General features: G+C 38.7%; 1 protein-coding gene across 1 annotated transcript in view; it reads left to right on the top strand.

Annotated features, from left to right (window-relative positions):
- Positions 1 to 22,824, top strand: part of spock1 (SPARC (osteonectin), cwcv and kazal like domains proteoglycan 1) — a 128,783-nt gene that overhangs the window by 60,438 nt on the left and 45,521 nt on the right. Inside the window, exon 3 of the mRNA XM_075481323.1 lies at positions 3,774 to 3,819. Coding sequence (XP_075337438.1) covers positions 3,774 to 3,819 — 46 coding nt within the window. The remainder of the gene's footprint in view (positions 1 to 3,773; positions 3,820 to 22,824) is intronic.

Here is a 22,824-nt window from a genome sequence, read left to right as displayed (position 1 = left end):
GGAGATATTTTCTGACCCCAAGCAACGTGCTGGAGTCTCTATTGTGTTTTTTAAGTAGGTAGTGACTTCAGACACCCAAGCATATTATCTCAAGCACAGTGTTTGTCTGTGCATCTGTTTTAATGCATGAAAATGTGTTACTTACAAATTTCAGTACACTGCAAAGCCAATGTGCCACTACATCTGCTAATCTAACTGTAGTAGACGTTGTTGTACCTGGTTTATTCTCATTCTCGTGTTTTTAGTATTTGCACAAGTGAGTTGATATCTAAGTAAAGAAGAAAAATGCCTTACGAATGGACTTTTTCTGGTTGCAGAATAGATTCAGATTAGTAAGATTATTACAGTTTACATCTTCTTGGCTAGTTGACAGGTTTATATGCCCTCTTTTCTCATTTCGCATCACATTATTATGTAATAAAAAGACAAGTAACATCATAAGTCTTTCCTCCGCTGGCTCCTGTTTTTGCGAAACTTGTCTCCACCACCTCTCTTTCTTCCCTCTCCTTCCTTTATGCTGTGCTGCTACTCTGTCTGTACAATTTGCCCTCTTTTTGTTTTAAATTACATGCCACATCAAATAAGCTTATCTCATATGGCTGTGACTGCAAAAGTGTGTGTGTTGTGGTATTTTACCATTTTCAGAATCAGATTCACATTAAATTGATCTCTAGAGTGTAATAGATCTGATAGACATGGCATACCTAGCATAATTACTGACCTTTCTTTCTTTCTCTTTTCCCTTCATCTCTCTCCTCAATTCTTCTCTGCTATCTGCAATCATTTAAAGGAAGCAGAGGTGAGTATCCTCGATGATTCTTTAACTTGAAAATGATATTTTGAAATACACCACAGTACTTTACTGGAAAATTCAGACATTGCAGTGTTTTTCTGACACTTGTTTAAAGGCACAGTCAAAGAGCTGGAGAGGTACTGCTGATCTATATGCGCTCCACGTTTGATGTCTGGTCAGGCATAGCATGGTATAGTTCAGCATATTAAAATCTTGCTTTATAGATCTCATACTTTGTACCTCACAACAAGTTTCTAAGTTATAATCCTCATTATCATTCAGTCTGTTGGATAATGTTGAGTAATTGTAGCCTTACAAAAACAAGAACATAAAAATAATGAATGAATAATAATCCAGTAGTGCGATGTCTTTCATCGTGATGGAAAATAGACATTTGCATCAAAGGTATACAGACAGACAAGTATGATATGATGTTTCCAGTTAGGCCAATAGAGAGGCTAGATGTGAAGAAATTGTGAGTATAACATCATCCGACATGTGAATGGGGATGTGGTCAATTTTAAACAGGGGAGGACCCTCTCCAAATAAGAATAGTATTTCTAAATTGTCAAAGACTTTATGCCATGTAATTTTATCTTCAGCTGAAACCAAACCATGTCAGGTAACCTCACAGTAAAATGATAGCAGATTTGCTTTTGCACATCTGGAACAAACATTTCACTGTTTAATTCTTCAGGCTGGGGGTCACAGTTTGGTATGGTAATTAATAATGCTGAAAAAAAAAATTTTTTAAATACTAAAGAAAAGCAAATATATTTTTAAAAAATTGTGATTTCTGTATTTGGAAAATTTGACTAATCTTCCTAAAATCCTACTAGCTTGTGCTGAATCTGCAGTTGGCCCATTTTGACACCAAAATCCACGTGCAGCTCATGCTTGTGAATTTTCATGTAAGCGATGCAGAACCATTCCTGTTGGTTTCATTTGAAATCCCTTGCACTAAAAAAAAATTCTCAACCTGTTGAATGTTGTCTTAATTGGATTCTGAACTGTTCTTCAAAGTTCACCACCTGAATACATTCAACTTTATGAAGCCCATTTTACACTGATCAGGAAACTTGCTACTTCCCACTTATCTTTCACTATTGCACTGATGGAAAGCGTTTAATCTGAATTTATTCCTTCCTTCAAATTACTCTCCCATAGTCATGGGTATTTATCGGCTCTGGCTGCGTTCACCATTGATTGCAACACAACATTCAGGTACAACCTCTAACTTTTATGAAACTGAGAGCAGCAACTCCGGGAGCAAAAGGACAAGTTTGATCAATTTCACCAGACTGCAAGATGCCTGGCAGCCCACTCGTAATTCTGCTGTGCAGCCTGAAAACTATGATTTAGAAATAGTAAACTAGCCTAATTACCCCAGACAGGAATTATGTTCCAACACAGCCTGTTTGATATTCTATAATTCTGTTTTTTCCAGTTACTATAGCTTACAGGTTCATCCTCTCGGAGGTAATTGTAACTACTACAGCTCTGTGTATGTTGTATGTTATAGCCCTCAGTGCACTGAGGATGAACACACCACTGGTGGCAAAATGAAGTTATTGGATTGGCACTTGTACTGGTGTTTTGAAAAAGCCTTAAAACAAACAGCTTTTAGTTTAAAAAAAATAGTATTAAAGAAACATGGCAGGAGAGATGGATATAAAAGATTTGACACAGTGAAGTAGTGGCATTAGTCTAATTAGAGTCTCAGAGAGAAAATATGTTTCATCTCCTTAATTCAAATTATTTTGTATTGGTTTAAATATTGGCATTTGTCAGAACAAGCACTGGATGAGTGGATCATCTGTTCAAATTTCTAGAGCTGTTTCATATTTGGTCTCCCACCATCCACTTTACTCATCCGCCCCTCCTTCCCCCTCTCTCCTCTCTCTCTTCTTCATTGATGAAGGAGACAGAGATCCCACTTTAAAAACCAGCAGGCTTCTCTGCCTGGTTCAGATTGTATCAGTGGCACATGCTCAATCCCTGCTGACACACTTAAGGTTCACTCTGGGTAATACATGAGCTCCAGAAGTCACTTCTACACATCCCTGTGTGTGTGTGCACACATTTTGCACACATATTCTTAATTCTTGGGACTTTTTCCATTATAAACACTGACATTGTCTACTGGGTCATGAGAGATGATTGAGAGGGATTTATTTTGTTTGCATACGATATGTCTGCTGAGATTTCACAAGGAACACACTGCTTAGTATGCCTTTAAAGCCCAGTTAAGATGAGTATCCAGCTTTGACCTAAACTGCTACTTTTCACAACATAAATCATGTACATAAAAAAAAGATGTTTAAGTATATCTTGCGCGTTCCATTCTGACAAAACAGCCGTGTCACGCACTATTAACCTCACAGAGCTGTCTTTTGAAATGTACATCTGTTTCTGCTGTTGAATTTTGTACAAGTGGCACCAAGTGAAAAAGCACTTCCTTTATAAAACCTCTGCTTTCATCAATATGTTGACTGTTCTGTGTATTAGACCTTTAACTGGTGTGACACACAAGTGATGCTAAACTGCAACATTCAAGCTGTGATGGACACAACAGCAGTCAAATATAAATACAATACTACACACCCCTGTCTTCAGATAACAATCTAATTGCTTTTTTCTTGTTTTTAGGTGTTAAAATTCATAGAAATCTTGACATGAAAAGTTTTGTCCTAGTTCATCTTCTCTTTAGAGAATGTAACTTTTTTCGCTCCCCAGTGTCCCCCTCAGGTTTACCTATATTTGTGCTCTATTTTTAAATGTCCAAACAAGCTTATATCAGACATGGTCTTTTCCTTTTCTGCTGCAGTCATCAATTTTTTTTACTAAATATGAGTATGAAAAAACAAAAGTAGAGAGGATTTAGGACAGCTTGCTCTGTAGTCTCTGGTCTACAAAGTAATCAAATTACTTTTGCATGGTTAATTTTTTTCAAAACTCAATTTCATGTGTGTCCACTTAGGATGACTACTTCAAAAGCTGGGCTCCTGCCAAGTCTCTGGACCAAGGTGAGTTATGTTATTTCTGATATCTTTGAATTTCTATGCAGTACTAATGTAAGATCCATCTGAAACAAGGAGGGTGACGTAAAGTGTCAACTAAAATGTGTCTATTTCCTCTAATACCTTATTTAAAGCATTTTTCAAGAAAAAAACAAGCCTTGTTTTATGTCCTTAGAAGACAAAGCACTTTAAACCAGATTATCTAAATGACATTCAGAAGTTTGATGCATTTTGCTGAGTTACAGTTGTGACTTGTGTAAAAAAAATGTACAGTCTTCAACTAACCTGTAATAACACATCAGACTTTAAATCTTCCTGCTGTTGAGCTTGTTCAGTTTTTTTGCTGGCTTGGTGTTGCATATCTAGCACAGCAACTGTAACTCTTGCTGAGCAGGTTTATCTGGGCCAATTCCTCCTGGATAGTGAGTCTAATGAGAACAGCCTCACCTCAGTGCATTGGATTCTGGAGTTGCTCTCAAAGATGACTGGAAACTAAAGATATACAGTGCATCATTCCTCTAACCAGGGACCAGATGAATACATAAGAAGTTTATGAACAAATCCTTTGTGCCAAAGTCTATGAAGAAGAAGGCCCAATATAGCCTCTTAATGAATTACTACTCCTAAAACAGTCACAGTAAAAACTGTCATCTGATTTACTGTCACCAGAACAGGTGTTTTGGTCACTGAGTTAGGCCAAAGAGCAAACACAGGATGCTTCATTTAGGATCTAATTGACAGGAATCGCGTTTAGCCACAAGGAGAGGATCCTCCCTTTACTTTAATATGAAGATATTCAGCAGCTGACATGTTGTGTGGTTATACTAACACACTGAGACAAAAACTCAACCTTTATGTGATACATTACAAATAAATCAGTTCTTTTTGTTGGCTTTTTTTTTACATAAACAACTTTAACCCCTTAACGCCTGAATTTATATAGCTGTATATAAAAAAGTGTTTTAGCCTTTAAGTAGATGGTAAATACTGCTGAGATTATTCATTTCATTTTCGCACAAAATATAAATAGAAATTGTGGTATGTTGCTTATTTGCGACAACAGGCAACCTGGTAAATAATAAGATAACAACAACACAGTAATATAACAGCGAAAAAACAATGTTTTTTTATTCACCCTTTTTTTTTACTTATTTATTTATATAAAGGTTCCTAGGTCCGTAGTGAATATGGACTAACCGGCATTGGGGGAATAAAGATGCTATCTCAGCTGGTTGATTGAGTCAAACGGTTTGTAGCATATATGCGACAATAGGCGTTAAGGGTTTAAGGTAAAATAAATGAGTTAAAATGACGATTTCATGTAATTTCTTTACTTAATACTTAAAAACTGACACAATGTTGTGTTTCAAAATAACCAAATCCAAAAGTTAAAAACAGCAACTCTGATGGGATTTTGCCCGCATTCACTCGTTAAATGATCGCTCAAAGAGAACGTTAAAAACCTCACAGTGTCATATTTTTACTCATGCAGTGCATAGCTTCCATCTGAGTAACAACCCACAAGAGCAACACTGCACGTGTTCAATCATTGAGTCAGAAATGCTGCTGCTCACTGCTCTCGGTCACTGACTCAACAAAGTAAAAGTAACGGAGGTGTGCCCCCAACATCAGGGACCGTTCCTCGCTTTATTGGTGCGGCACTGTTCAAAAAGTTGCCAGATTTGTCACTAGATGTTGACAGAATGCTCGATAGGCAATGATGAGGTGAACTCAAGCATCACATTCCCTGCAGCAAATGAGGGGTATGCAGGATGCTCAAGCTGAGAAGGTAAACATATCCACAGTCTAAATTAAAGTCACAAATCATAATCCTGAAATCAAAACCAAATATAACTCCATGGAACGAGAATCTTAGGAGCTGAATATTTAGCTTCAGTACTTTTCTTTTTCTTTCATATTACAGGTCATCGAATATTATGATTTTATATCCAAATGAGGCTGCATGTTAGTCATTGAAAAGACACAGTTTTGTTGTTTGTCTTAATCAAACACTTTGGTTGTGTTTAGATAAAGCTGTTGCAAGATTTCTGGTACAGTAAAAAGAAAAAATGTAAAAAGCTGCTTTTCTGGAGAGCAGCTTCTGACCCTTTAACTTTAACAAAGCAAATGGCATACATGCATTACATACCATATCTGTAATAAAACATGTGCTCTACCAAATGCTTGAGATGGATGTTAAAGGGGTACAGATTGGATTGCAAAATTCTACACTTCTCTATTGCAGAAAATTTAATAAGAAGTTTATAAATTGGTTTTGTATGGTGGAACGGTGGTCTCACCTCACAGCAAGAAGCTTTGTGGTTTCAATCCTATCTGGGGCTTTTCTGTACTCATGTTCTCCCCGTGCATGCATGAGTTGTGCATCTCCAGGTAGCCCGGCTTCCTCCCATCATCCAGAGGCATACCTATGATGTTGATTAGCAGTTTTAAAATTGTTCATATGTGCAGGCGTGCGTGGTTCTTTGTCTCGTTTGTCTCCGTCTTGGCCCTGTGATGACCCTGAAATGGATTAAGTAGGTCTGGATAATAAATGGATGTTTATATACGATTTGTTAAGTGTAGTTTAGTAGAAATAGTTTTCTTATTTTTCTAAATTCTAATACGCTAAACTTGCCGCTTTCCAAAAGTTTGTAAAAAGACAGTGAAGCAAACATTGTGAATACATCTTCTGATCGCTGTGTTTTTAGCTCTGCTAGAGCTTCGCAGATTATTCAGACATGCTGCGACTTAATGAGACATCATTAATTACTTTGACATCTGCAATATTGTCACAACAATGGAGCCATAGGACAGAGCTTCAAATACGATTTGCTTAAGATTTTTATTGAAAATACTTCCTCACAGACAACTTTTCAGTCTATCTAATTCACACTACATATTCCATGTGTGTGCGTGACTTCAGCAGCTTGTCAGAATGTGCAGTAGCTGGGTGAGATATTAAGTGTATGTGCATCTGTTCGGAAAGTCAGTGCAAGTTGAAGTAAAATATGACCTAAAGCCATCGGAATCCTCTTTTTTGGGATTTTGGTTCTGCTGCAGCACTGCACTTCAGTTGCAACATGGCTCCTGGCCTTCAGCAGAGCTGAAGATCACACTCTGCAGTCACTCCCTCCCACAGAAGCACCACAGCTGGGAGTAATAGACAGCAAAACTATTAGACAGCAAATAAGTGATGGGAATCAATCGGACAATCAGGTCCCCTTTTGGGAACATTTGCTCATATCATGCGTATGATTTGCTTCTCCAGTTGGTCCCATTAACACACAGCTGTTACTGCAGTCATTGGACTCCAAGCTGTTTTGACTGAGTGTATCATATTTGAATATGAGTCATGTACTGCAAAATTATGCACGAGGTACAGAAAGCTAGTTTTTCCAAAAGAAAAACTGACTCATCAAGTAGCATTTCTTTTAGTTTTAAATCTTAAAATCAATACGTCAGACAGTCAGACTGCTTTAAAAGCAGAAGTCAGGTCTTGTGATTTCATTGGCAGCAGAGAAATGCTGCTCTGTGTGCAGAATCTTTATATTTTTCTGAAGGATGACAAGAAAGGGTGATTCTAGTTTGGTGAATATCATGAAAAGTGTACAAATATATACATACAGGATTTTATATAGATATATTTGTGTGTGTGTGTGTGTGTGTGTGTTTGTGTGTGTGTGTACATGGTCAGAATCATTATATTGACAAGTGTGACAACAGCACTTGATTTGGAGCCAGTGCACATGCAAGGATACTGGCATCAATCACCAGCTGCTGATTTCTGTTCGATTAATCAGTCTGAGGTCGCCCTTAGAGACTAATCAAGCAGGAAGCCGGAGGGTTGATAGTGGGAAAATCCAGTCCCCAAATCAATCACTATGCAATTAATGTCTTCCTCAGCTGCATGAATGAATTCAGTGGGATCACAAATGGCTTCTGGGTGATACAAAGCAATTAAATCCACTGCTGGTAAATGAGTATTTCGGACTTCTTAAAGTTTAATGTGGTTCGCCAGTTGATTGGTAGGTTTTTGCAGCATTTAGGTCAAATTTATTTTAAATCCAAAAAATGTATCTATTTTGCCTGACAAACAGGACTTTTTTCCTGCAACAATATCCTCCTTTAATACAATTGCCGAATATATAATTTGAGCTAGTTCGATATGGATTTCAAGATGTTAGGTGGTTGACCTCACTTGAACACAAAAAAGAACACAGTCACTAAAGCATTATTGTTTGCTCCATTTATTGTTTTTCAAATGCTGAGCTTGCACAGGTCTCTTGTCTCAACGGAAGCTGCTATAGGTGTCTTCTTACTTTCCACAGCAATACTCCCCTCTGTGAAACTTACTTGTGAAGATGAGTGAGTCCTAAAATTCCTAATTAACCGAAGGAGAGAATGTCTTTCGGGATGCCTGTCACAAATCATCCAGCAGCCAGAATAAAACAAAATATAACATTTATGATATACAGCAAGAAAAATCTAGATGCTCTGCACAGTAAAACCTTCAAGGAGGCGTTTCAAAGGTACTTTAAAGGATGTGACCATGACTGGATGTATAAAAGTAAGTCTGTATTTTAGCACCTTTCATGAGCAGACAACACATTGTGCTTCAGAATAAAAAAAATCTGCAATGGTTTGGAGCTACAACCTGAAAAGCAGTCTGCTTTGTAATTGGGTGTCAAGGAAGGAACAACAGAAAAAAGCCCAGATAAGAGGACTTCAGGTTCTTCCCACGCAATGGTGCAAAAGTAATCGTAAGAATATGTAACTGGATTCAGAATTTGTACAGCCAGTGTTGAGAGATCAGCATTGGTGTTACACAATCGTGTCTGAGTGTCTCGATAAGAACTTTGCAGCATACCTGCAGCAGGCAAGTAAAATTGCATGAGTCAAGTGGGGATGAAATATAAACATGTTTCAGGGTTGCTACAGGTGCTAGAAATCCTTGAAAATGCTTGAATTTTAATGGGGGGGGGGGGGGTTCATGGTTTGAAAAGTGCTTAAATCTTGATATAGTGCTTGAAACAGTTTGGAACAATAATTGCAATGCATTTGTAAAAAAAATCCTATCTTATTTAATAGTTTACTATTGGAAAAAACACAATGGAGCCTGTTTGTTTTTCCTCAAGCTGCATAGCTACTGTATATCCACGTCAGCAACCAGTGGAGGCAGCCAGTGTAGAAGGTCGTCATAAAACATCATTTTGTCTCTATAGCTATTAATGTTTAAAGGAAGGGATTGGAAATGATTGATATGGATGTTCATATATACTGTTTAAAGGTGCAGATACTCCACAGTGACATGCTAGAAAGTTTTAATAATTCATCTTGAAAATTGCTTTTAAAGTGCTTGAATGTACTTTGAGAGATATGTGAGAACCTTGATGTACCTTTATAATGATCTCCTTCAAAGCAGTGCAAACAATGGTCCTCATTTCGGCCATCTTCCTTTGGTTGGAGCGAGCCAAATAGTGTCATGTGACCGCGTGCTTCCAATATTTTCTCAGTGTCGTTAAAAGAAGTAGATGCTTCTACGGTACGAACCGAGGGGTCTGTCTTCCTAATGTGTGCACTTATCTTATCCTGATTTTGGTCATTCTTAAGATTTTTTTCTGGACCCTTTTCAGCCTGGGATGCAATGCAGTTAAACACAGTTTTACTCATGCAGCACCAGTTCACTACTATTTTTGCTTTTTCTTCTCCTAACCTGTCATTTATGATATAAACCGTTCCTTTGTTCAGTGTTTGTACTGTATAATAAGGATGAAAACCTCAAAGAGATCAATTTCTGCATTAAAAATAAAATCACTTTTTCATGTGTTTTTGGCAGTCAAACTTAAGATGTGAAATATTAAAATATTATGTTGGCAGCAACATACTCAGAAATATAGTTAAAAATGTTCTCTTTCTCTTTCTTGCTTTTGCTTTTTCTTTTCGTTACCTTAACATTACCTCCATTTTCCCAATGTTGTCTGTTCAGGTTCACTTGTTCTTTATACTTTCTGGCAAGCTTTCTCTCAACACCCATTCACTTCACAAGCCCGTGTATCTGCTCATTGTTTCTCCAAAGTTTTCTATCACTCTTGACGTATTGAGGTTATCAGATGGAGATTGCGTAATGACTAACAATGGGTGACTGTGAATCAACATACCACAGCGCCATAAACAAACACACACAGAAAGAAAGCCTGTGAGAATGAAAAGTTGGCCGTATTCATGCATATTTGATTAATATTTTAATATCTTTGCTTATTATCATCACTGTCCCCGTGGGTAATTGTGTTCACGTCTTTTCTTTCATGTGTTCCATCGGTTTCTTTCGCCCTGCAGGGAATTTTAACAACAACATGCCGTCTTTTCCACCTCCACCTACATGTTGCTTGATTGATTTAGTTCTGGCCTTAAAGTAAATTTTGTCTTTGTTTTTTCATAGTATGCTAAAACTTCCCCAAACTACCCCAAGACTGATAACGTTTGACCAAAAAAGCATTTACCACAGCACCTGAAGAACACCAATACTGCCAAACTACTACTGAATATATTTACAGGGGTTCTCTTAGTAATTTTTTTTCTTCCAAGAACATTCAACTTAGGCTGCATCTAAAATTTATTCTATCATATGTCCCTTAATAACTGGTCAAAATGTCCAAGCTGAGCGGCCTCAGATGGTCAGTGGTCAACTTTCAGGTGGAACATTATTGGAACGATTCCCAGCCCATCCATGTGTTTAAGTGGCTTTGGGCAAGACAGGGAACCCCTACATTAACCCCACTATGTTCACTATTGTGTGATTGTAAAGGGAAAAAAAATGTGCTGCGTATGTAGATTGCAAATATGCAATGTGACGCAATATGAGTGTTGTGTTAATGAGTGAATTAAAAACGCATTACACAACCCCCAATAGAAGAAAATTTACAAATATATGACAAAGTTATCAAAATGGTTGCAGCAGAATTTTCTGCCTCATTTATAAACGCTTGAAGTTGTAATTGCTGCTGATACCTGAAGCCTCATTTCACCATCTTTGTGGAAGGATAGGGAGTTAATCATAACTTAGCAAACCTGTTCCATGCTGAAAATTGTGACATATTAGGAAATAAACTTTCATTTGCAACAGAAATAAAAAGACCGCATAAGTGTTTTTTTTTTAAAAGGATTTTTGCTTAGTGAGGAGGGGAAAATATAAGCAGATTGTTTCTCCTCGGTTCTTGGTGTCTCATTGAAATGCTTGGGGAAAAAAACTGTTACTTGAGAACCACAGGTCAGGAAAGAGTGGGGAGAATAGATATGAGCAGACATGCCTTCAAATGCACCCTGAATGACACGAGGTGGAGAAAGAGACAGAAAAACTAATCTTTCTGCCATTAATTCAAGCCCATAGCTTGCTACAGCCATGACCTTATGAGGATCACACATCCATCTGTCATGTACTTTTAAAAAGAGCTTCTCTGGCACTTCTATAACACACTTTACATTTCCCATCATGTTACAAACATTTCAAACACAAACACGGTTTTCTCTTCTGTGGCTCCTATATTCTGGTGCTAGCCTGCATTTCAACATTCATCCAGTTAAAAACCTAAAATATTTAATTTCCTCCAGGTCAGTTCAGCCCTCTTTCAAAGTCAAACTTTTATCCACTACTTTCTGCATGTCTGTTAATTTTTGCTCATTCCCCCTCAGTAATGCTTTGAGAATTGCGCTGAGCAGGCATTTAAGCCGGGGCAAAGGGGAGGAAAAGTCCTTGGCAGTAGATAACAGTTGTGCCGTTAGCAAGACCAATGTTAGAATCATTATTCTGGCTATTTGAATCTGGCCTCTTGTATACAGGCATGCCCAACAGAATTGCGAGCTTGTGACTGCAATGCATAATCTAAGGGGGGGAGGGAATTGCAAATGCCAGGCAGCAACTCATTATCAGAGCCAGTCCAGAAGACACAGGAGAATCAAACTGGCATTAAGACACAGGCAGACGACACGATACAGATGGCGACAGAGAGGAAACAATACAAGTTAGGTTAGCAATTTTCAGGTGTTTAGTGCTACTCTTTGTCCTAATAGTTTGCACACGAATGAGTGATGATTACTATGGAGACCGGTTGGCAGCAGAAATCGAAGTAATTTGTGATGCACTTTGCTTTGGCCGCACCAGCAGCAAACAAAGCCTTGGAAATCTGGAGCTTCCAAATTGCCAATCAGCCTGATTAGACATGACATTGTGTTTTCCCAGCAGAGTTTGTCATCGTTGTATGTATTTCGTCAGCTCTTCTTTCCAATTCACTGAACCTCGGATGCTCTGCAGATATGCTGTCTGTCTGCTCCCATTGCTCATCTGTCCAACTTTAATCTACCCCGACTCTGTCACCGCCTCTTAATACAGTCTCATAAAACTGTCTTTGATCTGCGCCTGAAGGAGCTAAGAGAATTAGAAAGAGGGAAACTGATAAGAAGAGAGACAGATTGGACTACAAACAACTGTGAGCACCTCAGGTCTGTGTGTGTAAAATCGAGTGTGAGCTGGAGCGAAAACAGATATCTCATTTCAGTGTAATGTGCAAAGGATTTGCAGCTCGCTTTCTAGGCATTCTTTAAACATTGTTTACAGCTCTGATTTTAATGGCTTGTTGGCCACATCATAAAAAGTGACTCGATATCCACGACCCTCAGCTCAGTCCTTATCTCGCTCTTTCAGAGGGCTGAGCTCTTTGCAGGGTTGAGTCTGAGCACATAAATGGGATTATCATGTGAAACCTGCACGTACATGCAACAGTGATTTCAGGCATACACAGTCAATTATATGACAGTCAACCTGTCACCTGCTGAGATGCAGAGGAAGGAAATGCACACAGAGACACCAAGGATATTGTTCATTTAATGAGAAGATGAAGCCGGTTGTATCAACAAAGCTATTAAATGCCTGTGCAACTGGGATGGAAAAGAGGGAATGATGAGAAGAGGAAGCACTGAGGAACTACTGGCCAAACAACGGGTCATTAAGAAAGGGCGAATGTTGGCAGACAGGACCACAGTGTGCACGGTGAATTGTTACCGCCCTGCACCTTCAATTTACAAAGGCAGGGCCAAAATAAACAATAAACTCACAGTGAAATAAAGAGGTGGCTCAATGGACTGCAGCATGTGAACAGTGCTGAACAAGCTGTTTTTCAAGGCAGTTACACACTAGTAGAGTGCATAGAGGGAAGACCGCATGTGTGTGTTTTGATTCTGCGCTTTTTGCTTCGGAGCCAAAAGAGCCTCAGATGGTCATCGCAAAGTAGGATAAATAAACTTCACACGCGAGCAGCCAGTGGTTGCTTGGCATCGTCGCAGGAACCCTCAAGCTGAATGCCAGCATGCAAAAGTGACGGCGGCATCAGAGAGTCCTGGGGGAGGAAGGCAGGGGGAGATACAAAGATTTATAGACACAAGGCCTACAGAGGACTTGAGAGAGATTGCCTGAAGAGAGGATAAGACACAGATAAGAGAGCCATCCAATAATGAGGAGAAGGATAAGAGAGGAAAGAAAATGAATAAAGGGCTTATTGACAAAAGTTGAACAAAGCTTTGCCTCATGCACACTTTTTTTCAGTTTTTTTTTCAACATGTTTTTGGTCAGTCCTCATTCAATAAGTCTTCCTAGTTTATAAATACAGGAGATGGATGAGTTCAGGGAGTTATTCATCTCTGAGTGTTAATGTCACAGCCTACAGACAAATACGACAAACTCCTTGTATTTGGCTCCTCTCCTTCCTCCCTCGGGTTCTGCCACATCTTGCTTACTTCCTTGTGGGATGTTGTACTGCAGTGAGAGTGTAAAAGGACAGATGTTGCAATAATTAGTCATTTTAAATTTGAAAAAAAGATTGTCTCTTTGCAGCGCCATCAGATTTGGCTTTGAATCTCTGTCTGGTGATTAAAAGGCGTTATTGATGCACTTGATTTGAATTGCAAAGTTAAGGAGCTGAAAACAAAGAACAAGAGTGTAATATTCATTCATAATCAAAGGGGGGGGGAGTTGTCCCATATTTCCTTTTTTACTGAGAATAAGAGGAGAAAACTGATAGCACTCTCTTATTTGTGTTGTGAGTATAGAGCCAGAGAGGAAGTTATAAGGCACTTAGCATAAAAAAGGCAAACTGACAACTACTATAGCTACAGATACAACTACTGCTCCTGTTGGCAATGTACTACTGCTTCAATCATTAGTGTTGATATTGCTTTCACTCCATTAACATCACCATCTGCACAGAATAGACTGGAACATGAAATTAAGCCTGTAAGAGATCAAACCAAGCAGCAAGTCAAAGGCCATTGGCAGTCCAAAAAATAGCTACTGTCTTTTGCTCCAAATGATGAAATCTAAATTTTGCAATTGAGCGTTAAGATTGTGTTAAGAACAACATTGTTGCCGTTGGACCGTATTTGATATCCACCCTCCAGATGCTGTTGAGTGGGCTCAAATCACTTCCAAGTACTTAGTTTGTATGTGTACAGGTTAAAAGATGGTCAATACAGCTATTATTGTGTTGATGTATGCTATATGTTTTTGGATAGAATGGCCACAAATCAGCTTGTTATATATTCCATAAGCTGACGGTTCCACAAGATCAGATTTAATGAGATGTTCATGCTTTTGTTGCTAAATCTGTTTTCACAACAGATTGCATTACTTAATGTTGAGCTTAAATGTTCTGCTCTGCTGTCTCAGTAACACAAATCAGGATTTAGTTCCACAACTCTGAGAAATAATCGAGTCCACAACTTCTCATCTGATCAAATAGATCACATAGGTCATAAAGAATTATCAAAGCTGGCACCATTGCTAGCATGGAGCAAGTTCCAAGATGGGCTTCAGTAGTTTCCATTATAGTTTGTGACATACATGAGATATATACGTTCTGGTGTTTGTGCAGGCAGTTTAGCAGAGCTACTGTTGCAAATGTGGGATTAGACTCTCTGTAAGGTTTTTGTTCAAGATTAGAGACGCCATTAACAAATTCATTTTACGTTTAAAACCAAAAAGACAAACTGAATAACGCAGTATGAACAAAATGCATCTGATGAATGTGCTTTTGATCAGTTTTTGCTGACATCTTCATGCTTTTATGATGGAACTTGCTCAGTTCTATCTGAAGATAAAATATATATGCGTGCAGATGCATTTATTTTTACAATTACTTTGATTAGCTCATAATGCAGAGCAATAGAAACCGAATCGTCTTTCAAAGACATTTCACATATACGCTTGATTAATTTATTGATCAAGAGCGTGTAAATGGGCAGCAAGCTGAGGTTACAGCTGGTGAGGGTGCTTGTTACACTACATGGAAGATTAGTTTTGCAACAACAAAGATCCGCAGGGTGGCTTAGATTATAGGGCTGGCAAATAGAAAACCAAATGGGAAACCAGTTGAATTAAAATGCAAATTGAAATTGGACACCGACAGCTCCAACACATTTAGTTTTATTTGTTTGGCAATAACAAAACCAGTGAAACATGTTACAGTCAAATTGAATGTGGTATGACCAAGAAGGTAACTCACAGGAAACCATGATATCAAGTATTTAAACTGTCAAAAGTTCTACTAAGATATGTGAAGATCTGCAAATAAAGATCTGAGCTGCGGCAAGAGAAAACCTTCATAGATTTAGTTTTTAGTGATTTTAAGTGAGTGAGTTCAAATAAATATATGAACAACATTGTGAAACGACATCTAGACTTGTCCGAATGTTGCTCTCACGTAGAAAGCTGAAATTGTCTGTGATGGCCTTTGTTCTGAAGCACAACGTGGCAGTGAGTTTTTCAACCTGCAAAGTCTCAGTATCTTATGTAAAAAGTGCAATAAGTAAAGCAACTGATGTGAAACGCTCATGTACCCCTTGGCAAACAATCCTCACTCATTTCCTCTTTATAGGGAGCAAAATGGGAGATTTAGATGTACGTTGCCATGTCCTTATCAAATAATGAGTGTCAGTGCTTCCATTGTGACTACCTCAGTGGTGTGATAGTCCTGCTGAACTAATAATGTGTTCAATTCAGCACAATTCAGCTTTCACTTTTTCTGTGATATGAAATATAAAGAGTTTTTAAACCCTCATTAATCAAGTCTTGTCTTGGTCCAATCAGTCACATTACTACACGCTTTATGTAAAAACATTGTAAAAAGGAAATAAAAGGAGCTTGGGTATTTTAACAGATTTTTGTGGGATTTTCTTTCAGTAATATTAATACATTTGTGAAAATGGGTTGACAACAAGAGAGGAGACTAAGTTGAGCTAATCCAACTCCTTCAGGTTTACTCACACACACACACACACACACACTTCAGTTTAAGATTAATGAATGCCACATGGTGCAAAAACATTTAATTATCTCTGACACTGAAGAGTGAGGTCAGATCTGTGAGCTAAAGATTCATGCTGTTAGTGAAGCTTGTGGTCTTTCACGATAACCTCCCTGGAACTGACTAAAGGTCGAACTGACACAAACTCCTCGTCCGGCAGTGACACATGGTTAGTTAAGTGCCTTGTGATCTTTTTTAAAGCAGACAGAAAGAGACCACTTGACATTGTTCATTTATATAGGAGAGGGTAAAAGAAAATCTATCAAATCCTGAAAAGTTTCTTCTTGCAAAGGGAAACTAAATGTGCACCCAGCCCAGCACATTCATAAACAGCATTTCTAATTTCCAGGATGTCAAATACTGGCATTTTGCCTCTGGTATTTCATTAGAAAACAAAAGGTGTCCTTTTGCACCGCTGTCGGATGTACCATCCTCAACAAATGCAACAAACAAATTTCTGGCGTGTTTATTAATGAACAGGCAACAAGGTTGTAAAGCAGCTGGTAGATTTGGGGAAAGTTATAAGTTCTGGACCACCTTGAGAGTGATTTTCTAACTTCCTTTTTGTAAATTCTGTTGCTTTTTACATTCTCTTTTACATGCACATTAGTTGGGTTAAGTGACCATAACTATTTGATTAGGTGTAGAAAAATATTCTGGTAATCCTTTATCTTTTACATTGAAATGTCATGTGGGGTTGGACAGAAGAGAGGGAACTCCTATATGTATATAGTCTTTGTTTGAGGACAAAAAGAATTGCTCCCAATGCTGCATAAAATTGCAGCAATCAAAGATTCCATGTAATAATAGAAAAACTGAACATGCATCGATATATGTCAAAATCTCTCTGTCCTCTAAAGAAGGAAAATTGTTGAAATTGAAAATTGAGAGGAAAAGGATGGAGCCTTGACAGACAAAATTGTCCTGTTGTTTAAAGTTTTGACCTGAACTCTTTCTGTTTCGAATGCTGGCATGTTTATGTTTATGCATCTTTCGCCGCAGGCTGAAAACCCACCTCTTCAGGAAAAACTACCCAGATCCGCCCTCTTAGGACATCACCTGCTCCGTCCTAGTTCCTTACGCACTTATTGTTTCCTCCACCACTGGCACTCTCTATATTTTCATTACCCCCTACCCGAACCAGGGTTTGAATCCCATTCCTGCTTTTCTTACCTCTTTTATTTCTTCCCCTACCCGAACCAGGGTTTGCATCCCCACCCCGCTGTGACTGGTGTGCAGATGGTGAGAGGCTGAGGTATCTGACTTATCGCACTTACTCTAGTACTAGTTTTACTCTTAGCTGTTTGGTATTGGAAGGAAATGCACTTATGATTTCTTGTGACCTGAAGTTCTTTTGCCTACCGATGTTGAACGCACTTATTGTAAGTCTCTTTGGTTAAAAGCGTCTGCAAAATGACCGTAATGTAATGTAATGTGATGTAATGCATTTAGCAGATGCTTTTATCCAAAGCGACTTACAAACAAATGGCATACCCATGGCATACCAAGAATGGGGATAAACTAGTAATAACTCCCTCAACTCTTTTTTTAATACAATATTCAAGGAGGGGTGCTTTTGCCAGGTGTTTGGGGCTATGTTAGTTCTACCTGCAGAGTTGTGCTGGCTGCCAGTTGCCCTGATCTAAACTACTGCTGGCGTCTTTCTCTTTGCCGTCTTCACAACTTGTAGCAGAAATCCCAGCAGTACTAACGCTGACTGGAAAACTGGGCGGGTCTTTCCGGAACTGTACTAAACTGGTTTAAAACATACTTAGAGAACAGGAAGTACTTTGTGTCCATAGGTAACTTTACATCTGAGCACACAAGAGTCACATGTGGAGTTCCCCTAGGTTCCATCCTGAGACCTCTTCTGTTTAACATCTACATGCTCCCACTGGCACAAATTATAAAAAACAACAAAATAAACTACCATAGCTATGCAGATGACACACAGATATATATTACAATGTCACCAGGAGACCGAGGCCCTGTACAGGCTCTGGGTAAATGCATTGAGGAGATTAATGACTGGATGTGCCACAAATTTCTCCAGCTAAACAAAAACAAAACTGAGGAAATTGTCTTTGGAGCCAAAGAGAAACGATTACAGGTCACCACAGAACTTCAATCTATACACCTAGAAACTACCAACCAGGCCAGAAATCTGGGTGTAGTGATGGACTCAGACCTAAATTTGGAAAAACACATTAGGGCAGTAACAAAGTCAGCCTACTATCACCTTAATAATATATCAAGGTTAAAGGATCTGATGTGTCAGCACGACCTGGAAAAACTAGTCCATGCATTCATCTTTTGTAGGCTTGATTACTGTAACAGCATCTTTACAGGTCTACCTAAAAAGTCAGTTAGACAACTGCAGCTTATTCAGAACTCTGCTGCTCGAGTCCTCACTAAGACCAAAAAAGTGGACCACATCAGTCCAGCTCTGAGGTCTTTACACTGGCTGCCTGTCCATCAGAGGATAGACTTTAAAGCTCTGATGGTGGTCTATAAAGCTCTGAATGGTCTACGACCAAAATACATCAGTAACCTCCTGACCCAGTATGAACCTTCCAGACCCCTCAGGTCATCTGGATCCGATCTTCTATCTGTTCCCAGAGTCAGAATCAGACATGGAGAAGCTGCATTCAGCTTCTATGCTCCTCATGTCTGGAACAAACTCCCAGAAAACCTCAGATCAGCTGAAACACATAGGCTGTGTTCGAAACCGCATACTTCTCCTACTACTCCTACTATTCATACTACTCATACTAACTTTAACTTTTAACTTTAACTAAGTTACCGGATGCATACTAGATTCGCTGAAATATTGGGTATGCATCATGAGGTTACTACTCATACTCAAACTATCCAATATGCAACGTAACGTGATGTTGCCGATAGTCATTTCCTGTCAAAACGGCAGTTTTAGGCTAGCTATAACGAGGGTAGGTTCACTTCCTGTTTTCAAAACAAAAGAACTAATTGTATTGTAATGGCTTTCCCTATTATAAAAGGCAACGGGTATTTTATTTTGTTAAAATAACTGGAAGTCCGTTGCTCACTACGGCTAGCTTTAGTAGCGCCGAATTCGTCGGAACAAAATTGTAAATAGCCGGTATTTTGTCAGGTTTTCAACACGTTGGGGATATAAACGACTACTCTCTTGCCTGAAAATGTTTCAAATGTTGCTAAAGTTTTCAAAGTTTAGAGCTTAAGCGAAATCAGCTTCAGGCTGGCTGATTTTGGCTCGGGCAGGAGCAAAATGCATTGTGGGTAAACGCTCTGCATACTGTCTGATCGATCAGTATGCCGTATGCAAGTATGTAGTATGTTGTATGCGGTTTCGAACACAGCCTCAGTGTATTTAAGGCCAGGTTGAAGACACACCTATGTTCAGCTGCATTTGAATAAAGCTCCAAATCTGAATCTTGAGTTTCAAAACTTAATCACATTTTAACTACAGATTTTATCTGATTGTATCTATTGTTCTTATTTCTTTCTGTTTTGTTTAAAATTTAAATCGTGCATTTTATTTCTACTGTTTTAATGTATCTGTAAAGCACTTTGAATCGCCTTGTAGTTGAATTGTGCTATACAAATAAACTTGCCTTGCCTTGCCCTTTGTGCTGTTTTAACACCTTGATAGATGGTGAATGGACTGTATTTTTATGGAGCTTTTGCTAGTTAATTCGACTGCTCAAAGTGATTTATTTGTTGCATGAAATGCTGCAAAGATCAAAAGAGATGGACCAGCAAAAGAATGTCATCGTCTGAAGAATCATCCTTCACACTTTTCCCTTATTTAGAATTAATTTATACATGAAGAACACAAAGACAGGTATTTGATCCTGATTGCCTGACCCCAAGCACGGTGCATGAATGGGATTCTCTGATTATTTGGTCGGCCATATCAGTGGAATTTTCTTGAATGACCAAACTCACTCAGTGGTACAAACAGCATTTCCCAAATGTTGTACCATCTTCTAGGATGATTTAATGCACTGACGTCCTCAACGAAAGACGTTAAAAATGGCACAGATTGCACAGTCATGTGTAACACTTGAACTGGCCCCCACAACCAGCGGATGTTGAATTATCAAAACATCTATGACGTGTGTTTTGTAGCAGTAATTAACCGTTTACCCCTGCTATTCATATCTGAAATGGAATGGAATTTAAATGTCCATAGCCGCTGCCCAAAACTCCATTCCTCAACATATCGAATCAAGTGCTGCCAAAAGATATTTGAATAATAAAATTGGGATTTGATATGATGTTTCCATTATTGTGTCGAACCCCTGTAACCCCCCATGTTTAACCAGTACAGTAAATACTGCGGCTAAAGACCAAAGCTTTTCGAATGATCTCTGTGACTCCAGGGGTCCCATATCAGACTGAGAAAGACCAGACTGAAAATTTGAGTCTGCTTTATCCCTATTTCCTTCCTGAGCTTTTGAGGTTATCTCTAAATGGGGCAAAATTTGAATAAGTATTAATGTTGAATTCCAGCTAGGCTAGTGGTGAAATAAAAATTAAACCATTTGTAATTGAACTGGCTTTTTAGCCACAGGGAAGACCTTACAGCCTGGTTTCAACTGGTTGTTATCATGGTGTGTATGTTCTCTGTAACCAAGCCAATGCATTTCGGTTTCATTTGTACCATACCTTCTCTATAGAGATGATTAAAGTTAGAAAAAAGAAGAAAAAACAGTAGCACAGGTTAACTATGTTTAGACTGATAATTATGAACTTCCTCTCAAAAAGAATGTTCTCACGTAGGGATGCTGCCTTTAAATGCATCTTTGCTTTTTTGCTTTGAAGCTCGCTTCAAAGACCACTTGATTATTTGCTTACATGGTGTACTTTTAAAATTGCTTTGCTGCCAGCAACAGCTTCACAAAGCATACTCTTTCAGTTATTCTCACAATAGAGTGTGGGTATGAATGTGCTGCTGTGTGTGTAATGGCTGTTTGGCACTGATGAATATTCAGCTTGTAAGCAATAGTCAATAGCGTCTCCCTGCAGATATTTTTCTCCCTTGAGCCACTGAGGTTTCTTCTCCAACATTCAAACTGAAGGAGCCGGTTTAGCTTCTCCATTTCAAGGCTGCATCCACAATAATATGATTTGCAGATGTTTTCAATAAATAATTTTCTGGATGGTGAATCAGCTCCATCAGCGCATCCTCCCAGAGGCCCTGTCTTTGCTCTCGACCCTCCATCATTCCTCTCTGACGGCACCTCGCTCTCAGGTCAAACAGTAAGACTCTGAGGAGCGTTTTCAAAGCAGGAAGTGAAGGAGATTTTAATCTTGTACTGATCTGTTTTTCATTTAGCTCCTTTTTTCTCCATATCTGCGGTTCCTTCATAGCCCCCCCAGGTAAAAGAGAAGGAACACCTTTTTAATTAGTTCATCACAGCCTGAGAGTAAAGCTCATTTTTCTAATAACGGTTCCAAATTTGTCTTTTGGGAACAGTTGTTGAAGCTCTAGTTTATTTAATTTCAGACTTGTATATTTGCTCTCAGGAAAAGTAGCTGGGTGAAGCAAACAATGGAGAGCAATGGAGCAGAGTATGGATAAAAAGGTACATACACAGGTTACTAACACACCCCGATGATCCATCTTCGGATCTGCAGCAATTCATTTTAGGTCAATGTCTATTCTCTGCAGGGCTTGTTGGCAATTTGGCTTCGACTGCTTGCAGACTCGGACTTTGTTATCCTATCGCTGTGCTTCATTCTGGCTTGAGTCCAGTATTAAAGGACACGGGAAGAGTGCTTTATACTACATACTGTACCATCACTTTTTCCTTTCTCTTAAGGAACAAAATGCTGAAAAGGGGACTTAAAAGAAAAAGCAAACGAGGAGGCTAATTTACCGTCTACTGTAATTGTAAAAAAAAAAAAAGTAATTCCCAGGGCCCCATTTGGAAAGGTTGCAGCAATTAAATCGCTGGAAGACTGCTATTGATGTTCAGGGTTTCATTAGGAACTTTTTTAAAGATCAGTTTGTTTTTCCATTGAGCACAATAAACTGTCATGTTTGCACGTTGCATCAAAAAGCAATGCATACAGCAACATTCACTCAAATGCACTTAACAAAAATTCTAAACCAAAGCAATGACCTTGTGCAAAGGTTTTGCTCAATGAAATTCCCCACTACAGTGTGGGGTACTTGCATTTATCTAAATGCAGTATGATGATAGTAACTGCTACAATTCTTCTTCATAGTACCTTGTAGCTCTCGTCCTTCGCATGCCTTTCCCCAGTAAGTGGATTAAATGTGATGGATGAGAAAAGCACATATTGTTGGTTATCTACTTGAGGCATTTATTAAAACACAGTGTGCATAGGACAAAAAAATCTTCTCAGACAAGAAAAATGTACATACTGCTGTTTACTATTTTTGGAGCTTTTGGATTCCTTACACAAATGCTGTATTCCATTTGTACATAAGCTCAAGGAGGGTGGCTTTGATCCTCACGTTCAGTCAAGTGAATCAGTGAAGATTCAGTACAATATTTGACTTCAGCAGCGAATATGTTTTCCTTTATGTACTCGCTGTGCTCTTCGAGCATGGTCTACCAACCAAGGAGTATATTGATTACCCCCCACAGCATATGAAAGCAGATCTCACCAAATGGTAGCCGAGTTGATG

The sequence above is a fragment of the Odontesthes bonariensis genome, chromosome 13, assembly GCF_027942865.1.
Source record: "Odontesthes bonariensis isolate fOdoBon6 chromosome 13, fOdoBon6.hap1, whole genome shotgun sequence".
Classification (NCBI taxonomy): domain Eukaryota; kingdom Metazoa; phylum Chordata; class Actinopteri; order Atheriniformes; family Atherinopsidae; genus Odontesthes; species Odontesthes bonariensis.
This window is presented reverse-complemented; position numbering and strand designations above follow the sequence as displayed.